This window comes from Cebus imitator, unplaced genomic scaffold (genome assembly GCF_001604975.1).
Source record: "Cebus imitator isolate Cc_AM_T3 unplaced genomic scaffold, Cebus_imitator-1.0 Scaffold111, whole genome shotgun sequence".
NCBI lineage: Eukaryota > Metazoa > Chordata > Mammalia > Primates > Cebidae > Cebus > Cebus imitator.
The window spans coordinates 1,735,210-1,742,610 of NW_016107426.1; the positions used below are offsets into that span (position 1 = coordinate 1,735,210).

The window sequence follows — 7,401 nt, forward strand, 5'->3', positions numbered from 1 at the left end:
AAAAAAAAAAAAAAAAAAAACTATTGACCAAAGGTAAAATGAATATGGAAAGGGGAAGGATAAAGAAGAAACAAAATTAGACACTATGAAGGTCTTAAAATGAGCATTGTACTATTAACAGTAGTAATTACCCGTAGCAGCTCTTACCCTTGCATTGTGTTTGAGTACTTCGTTTCAGTTTTTATCCGAGAAGAAACAAGAAAAATTAGGGAAGAGAAGTCAAGGCTTTTTCCATTCTTAAAGCTTTAAGGAAAATAATTGGTGACTCTGAATTGTATGGACCAAGTGGCTTTTCCTTTTCACAGGTAGTTCTCATGTGTTGGGAAAATCGTTTATATGATGCTATGATCTATGTCTACAACAGAGGCATGAATGAATTTATTAGTCCAATGGAGGTAAGATACTTCCTAACTTGTATACATAATTAATTTTGTCTACTAACTTTTTTCTCCTATTCTCCATTTGCTTTTAATAGTTTCTAGTTTTATCAGTTATTTAAAAATTCTTACAGATTTATTGAACTTGAACCCATTTTAGCTTGGGACATTTAGGAAGTCTTCAATTTTATACCTTCTTCCATTGCTTGCTTGCTTATGTACATAAGTAGGTATTTAAATACCAGGGAGCAATAGATAAAATTTAAATTAATGCTTGCTTGTTAGGCTTTACATATTTTTCTCCTAAGAATTTTTAATACTATAGTAACTTTTCCTAAAGATATGAAAAATTTATTTGGTATAATTATTTTATATAATAAATGTACTATTGAGTAATGCTATTTGTAGATATATTCTGCTGGAGAAGACTCCTGAAAATGGTAAGAGGCTGTTATTTGTTAATTGATAATTTTTCACTTTTCCCGACTCAGAATTTTATAGCATTCACTCTATTCTTACGAGAGACTCTACAAAACATTTGGACTTACTTTTAGAAGAATGAAACCCCTTATCCATCTTCTTACTTGTCTCAAGTTTGATGGCGGAATAGTGGAGAATGAGTTGTAGACACATGTAGTGCCCTCCTAGCCCAGTGCTTTATGATAGTAACTGTGTCCCTCAAAAAAAAGCAGGCAACTGCTGAAGGCATCAGTCGACCTTTTTGCTGATTTACTGCCATCCAAAGCTATCTTCAGTATTAAGAAGTCAGCAGTCATTCTGTGGTGGTTCAGGCTTCTTTAAGCACATTAAGTTTACTAGGGCAAATACCCTTCTGATTCATAACCCTTCAGTTTTGGTTGCACCTCTCTTCATTTGGTTAGTTTCTAAAATTAGTCTGCCACCCCTCTTCCCCTGGTTTTGGGGTTTTTTGGCCCTGATTGTCTGTAATGTCGAGTATTTTTTTTTGTCTTCAACACCTCTCAGCTGCTGCTCCATCAAGTCCAGTAGTTCCCTGAAAAAAACTCGTCAGCTGCCTCCTCAGTGAGGTCCAGTGCCTCCCTGCATGCCACAATGAAGCCACAATTTGGAAGAATTAATGCAGTTTCTAGTTTTGCTCAAAATAATCCCTCAAAGCAGATTCTGTTTTGATGCATTCTACATTGACAAGATGATTGCTATGTTTTTGTTATGTTGCTTTTTAAATTTTTGTTTTGCGTGGGTTTTGGATTCCTCATATTAATAAAATCTGGTTTGCATTTATACTGATACATCTCAAATGGAACACTGGACTATTGAGGTTACCTTGTTTTTGTTTTGTGTTCAAAGTAGTTTTCAAGCTTAATGGCTTTCAGCAGAAGCTAGGTATTTGCTATTACTATTACAAAGTCATTTGGAGATTTTAGCTGTAGGAGGTTGGGTATGTCCTATGATTACTCTTTTATAATTCTGTGCCTGTAAGGAAATCACTTTTTAGTGTTTAAAGTTTAGCTATTTTAGTACCTAAGAGAGGTATAAATTAAAGGAAGTATCCTGTCATTTGAAAGTTTCTAGATTTTTTAGAATGAAAGACAGTGTCATCACATTTGAGATGACTGTTACAGTCTCTGAAATCTTTCTTTTTTTTTCTAGTTTTGGCTGAGGTGAGAGTAGTGCCTTGAGTTGGGAAGAAAAACTTATTCTTTACCAATTTAGGTCCCAGCGGTGGGAGGTACAGGGAAAGGATGGAAGGCTTTGAATTAACTGACAATATGCAGATTAACAGGAGAAAAGATAAGGATTATTCACCTGTGTGGGGGGAACACTCAGTAATAAACATCTCTGCTCAGTAGCCAGGGGCAAAGGCTTATATACCAGCTTAACAAAAATGGGGGAAGTAGGGGTAGAGTTAGGTCTTCAGTGGGAAAGTATGGAAAGTACTTTTGGGCTTTTTCATGCGAATGGCAGCTAAATTTGCATTTCCTGGTGCTAAAGATCAGCTTTTTCCCAAATTGGAATCTCCCTCTGAAGAAGCGGGGGAGGTCCATGGCAGCTATATTTCTGTGAGACTCTGCTTAAGTTTAGATGATACTTCTTTCTGCGGTTGCTGATTCTTTATTTTCAGTTTAAAATCATATCTGTTACGACTTTGATGGGAAGTCCTTTTACTTGCTTACTAGTTTTTAAAAGAATAAAGCTTTTAAGAACCAAAGGATACTTTATATCAAAATTATAATCTTAGCTAAACCCTTCATGTAACTGGTGTTTATTGAATGGTTTTTCTCGGTGAGGAATATGACAACAGTGATTGTTTCTCAGTGACCTTCTAAACATTTCATGTACAGATTAAAGGTTTTCATATTTAATTTTAATGGTGAATAACTATTTCCATCAGATAGTGGTGATTAATAGCATAGGATTCTTGGTTATTTTTAAGATAATATCATTTGAGATGATGCTGATTGTTTTTCTATTAATTTTAACGCAGAAACTTTTCAGAGTCATTGCTCCACTTCTGAATGCAGGAAAGACGCTAACAGGTACATTTTCTAATCCTTAATTTTTTGCTTTCCTGTATTTAAGGGATTATTTAAATGTTATAAAGTTTACCAGTTATGTGTGTGTAGTGTGAATGTTGGTAATCACGTACAACCATGTGACACCACCATAATCAAGCTGTAGAAGGAGCTGTCGCCTCTCATACTAAAAAGTTCCTCCTTCCCTTCGTACTTGATCTTCTCCTCTCAGCCCCGCTCTGGGCAGTCACTGATGTACTTTCTGTCACTACACTTCATGTAAATGGAATTCTGTGCTATGTAATCTTTGGTGTTTTCTTTCACTTAACATGGATGAAGCATAATATTTTTTAGAGTCATCCATGTTGTTTTATGTATAATAATATTTTGTTCCCTTTACCACTAAATGCCATTCCATGGATTGAATATACCATAAGCTGTTTAATCATTCACCACTTCATAGATATTTGACTTGCTTTCAGTTTGGGACTACTATGAATAATGTAATGCTGCTTCAACATTTGTGGGCAAGTTTTTTGTTTTTTGCTTTTTTTAATTAAACTTTTTGAGATAATTGCATGCGGTTGTAAGAAATGGCACATAGAGATCTTATATTATCTTTACATAGTTTCCCCAATGATAATATCTTACAAAAATAAAGTATGATATCACAACTGGATATTCATATTGAATTCATATTGATAAAGTCAAGATACAGAAAACTTTCATTACCTCAAGTATTCCCCCTTATTCTCTTAGTCCCCATTCCTGACCCCTAGCTATCAGTTTCTGTGTGGACAAATGTGTTCATTTTTCTTGGGCAAATACCTAAGGTTGGAATGGCTGGATTATATGGTAAATATATGTTTTACTTTCTAAGATACTGCTATATGGTTTTCCCAAATGCTGTATCATTTCTCATCAATAATATTTGAGAGTTCCAGTTGCTCCACATCCTTGCAAGCACTTGATACTATTAGTGCTTTTAAAATCTTCTTAAAACTTTAGCCATTCTAATGAGTAAGTAGTGGTATTTCATTGTGATTTTGATTTTTATTCTCTGATTATTAGTGATGTTAATCATTTTTTCATGTGCTTGCTAGTCATTCACATATCTTCTTTTGTGAATTGTCTGTTTAAATATTTAGCCCTTTTTTTTAAATTGGTGGAGATGATCTGGGGTTCTCTTCATATTATTGAATTGTTAAGAGTTGCAAGCTAGTGAGCTTGCCATCAGAGCCTGGAAGAGTTTTTTTTTTAATGTATTCTGGATATAAGCCCTTTTCCAGTATGTTTGGCAAAAATTTTATCGTCATCCATAGCTTGCTTTTTTGTTTTCTTTACCATGTTTTTCAAAGAGCAAAGGTTTTTAATTTTCATGAAGTTCATCTTATTAATTTTTTTTATCATTTAGGCTTTTGGTATTCTGTTTAAGAAATCTTGGTTCAATCCAGTGTCATAAATATCTTCTCTTACATTTTCTTGTAGAAATTTAATAGTTTTAATGCTTCTATTTAGATCTGTAATTCATTTTGAGTTAATTTTATAAATGATGCAAGGTAAAGTTCAGGCATTTTTTTTTCCTTGCAGCTGTCAGTTGTTCCTGTAAGTCTTACATTTCTTAATAAGATTATCTTATTTTCACTGAATTACCTTGACACCTTTGTGAATAGTCAAGTGACCATATCACTGGGGGTCTGTTTCTGTGCTCTCCGTTCTGTTATATTGAGCTATATGTCTGTCATCCAACAGTGCACTGTCTTGATTATTGTGACTCGTAGTAAGCCTCAAAATCGCACATTTTAAGTCCTACAGTGTTGTTTTTCTGTTTCAAAATTGGTTTATTTAGTCCATGTTCTTTGCCTTTCTATATAAACGTTAAAATCAGCTCATCAGCTTTTTTCTAAAAAGCGTATTTGAATTTTCTTTGAGATTGCATTGAAGCTATAGATTAATTTGTAGAGAGAATTGCTATCTTAACACTGTAGAATTTTCTAATCTATGAATATGATATGTTTTTTACTTTTATCCTTTAAAATTAATTAATTTTCTTTTAGAGAGAGTCTTAACTTTGTTAGTTAGGCTGGAGTACAGTGGTGTGATCATAGTTCATTGCAGCTTCAAACTTATGGGATCAAGTCATCCTCCTGCCTCAGCCTCCCAAGTAGATGGGACTGTTGACCACCATACCCTCACAAGTTAAAAATTCCTAAGATAGGGTCTTGCTATCCTATCCTGGCTCACTGCACCCTCTGCCTCCCAGATTAAAGCAAGTCTCTTGATCAGCCTCCCGAGTAGGTGGAACTACAGGTGCCTGCCACCATACCCAGCTAATTTTTTATATTTTTAGTAGAGATGGAGCTTACCATATTGGCCAGGCTGGTCTCAAACTCCTGACCTCATGATCTGCCCACTTCGGCCTCCCAAAGTGCAGGGATTACAGGGGTGAGTGACTGTGCCTGACCCTTATTTTGGTCTTAAAGTCATTTTGCTTTCCCCTTTTCTGCAGAAAAGGCATCTGGGATTTTGATAAGGATTGCTTTGAATCGGTACTTCAATTTTATTACTATCTTTGTATTACCAAATTTTTCAATTCATGAATACAGCACATTTTTTCATTTTATTTAGGTTTTCATTAATTTTTTTCAATGATATTTTGCAGTTTTTAATGTATAGGTCACATACTTCATTTCCTCTTCCTTAGTATTTTATTCACCTTGATGGTGTTATAAATGGAATTGTTTTCTTAATTTTATTTTCAGGATGTTAATTGATAGTGTGAAATAGGTTGACTTTTATATATTGACCTTGTATCCTACATCCTTGTTGTATTCATTTGTTAGTGATAATTTTAAAAGTTAATTCCTTAGAATTTTCTAAGGAAAATTCAGATCATGTCATCTGCAAATAAAAATAATTATACTTTTTCCTTTCTAATCTAGATGCCTTTCTTTTTATTTCCTAATTGGCCTGGCTACACCCGCTAATATGGTGTTGAACAAAAGTGGCAAGAATGGACATCTTTTTGTTTTCTTGATATTAGGGGAAAGCACTCGGTATTTCATCATCTAATTTGATGTAGATGGTCTTACTCATTCGATGACATTTTCTTTTCTTTTTTTTTTTGAGACGGAGTTTCGCTCTTGTTACCCAGGCTGGAGTGCAATGGTGCGATCTCGGCTCACTGCAACCTCCGCCTCCCGGGTTCAGGCAATTCTCCTGCCCCAGCCTCCTGAGTCACTGGGATTACAGGCACATGCCACCATGCCCAGCTAATTTTTTGTATTTTTAGTAGAGATGGGGTTTCACCATGTTGACCAGGATGGTCTCGATCTCTTGACCTCGTGATCCACCCGCCTCGGCCTCCCAAAGTGCTAGGATTACAGGCTTGAGCCACCGTGCCCGGCCTCGATGACATTTTCTTTACCCAGTTTGAGTGTTTCTAACATGAAAGACTCTTGGATTTTATCAGATACTTTTTCTGCATCTATTAAGATTATTTTGTGGGTTTTGTCCTTTATTTTATTGATATGATCTATTTGATTGAGTCTGTATATCAAGCCAACCTTGCATTCTTGGGATAAATCTCACTTGGCATATAATCTCAGAAATGTTGCTGGATTCAGTTTGCTAGTATTTCTCAAGGATTTCTGTGTCTGTGGTCATAAGAGATATTGTTCTACAGTTTTGTTTTGTTTTGATATCTTCTTATCAAAAGAATACCAGTCTTGTTATGAGTGTGTCTTGGTATGTTTGCCTCATAACATGAGTTGGGAAGTGTTCTCACTTTTATTTTTGGAAAGAGTTTGTGAAGCATCAGTGTTAATTTTTTTTAATGTTTGGTAGAATTCAATGTGAAGCCATGTGTGCCTGGGCTTTTCTTTATTGGAAGTTTTTAAATTATTAGTTGTTTTGGTCTGTTTTGTGCTACTGTAACAGAATACTTAAGACAGGGTAATGTATAAAGAACACGAACTATGTCTTATAATTCTGGTGGCTGAGAAGTCCAAAATCAAGGTACTGGCACCTCATGTCTAGTGAAGGCCTTCTTGCTGTGTCCTCATCTGGGAGAATTTGGAAGGACAAGTGGGAACAACCATTGTGTCCTCAATTGGCAGAAGAGTGGAAAAAGACTCAACCCAGTCCAGCAAGCCCTTTTTTTACTAGAACATTAATCCATTCATGAGGGTGAAACCCTCATGACTTAAACACCTCCCCAAATGCCCCCTTCTCCCAACAGTGATGCACTGGGGATTAAGTTTACAACACATGAATTTTGGGTGCCACATTCAGACCATAGCACTAGTTTAGTTTCTTTGTTTGTTGCAACAATTTATTCAGATTATCTGTTTCTTTTTGAGTGTTTGTTTCAGTAGTTTTTAAATTTCTAGACATTTGACCATTTCATCTGCAGTATCTTAATATGTAGGCATATAGTTGTTCATAGTATTCCTTTGTAATTTCTTTTATTCCTGTAAGATCAGTAGTGATGTCTCTCTCATTACAAATTTTTGTAATTTGACTCTTTTTTT

At 35.1% G+C, this 7,401-nt stretch overlaps 1 protein-coding gene across 6 annotated transcripts in view; it reads left to right on the forward strand.

Moving 5' to 3' along the window:
* The window catches only part of VPS8 (VPS8 subunit of CORVET complex), a 240,631-nt gene that overhangs the window by 91,637 nt on the left and 141,593 nt on the right, over positions 1-7,401 (forward strand). For all 6 annotated transcript variants that reach the window (XM_017538380.2, XM_017538382.2, XM_017538384.2 and 3 more), the window contains 2 exons: positions 306-395; positions 2,842-2,893. In XM_017538380.2, the coding sequence (XP_017393869.1) occupies positions 306-395; positions 2,842-2,893 (142 nt within the window). The remainder of the gene's footprint in view (positions 1-305; positions 396-2,841; positions 2,894-7,401) is intronic.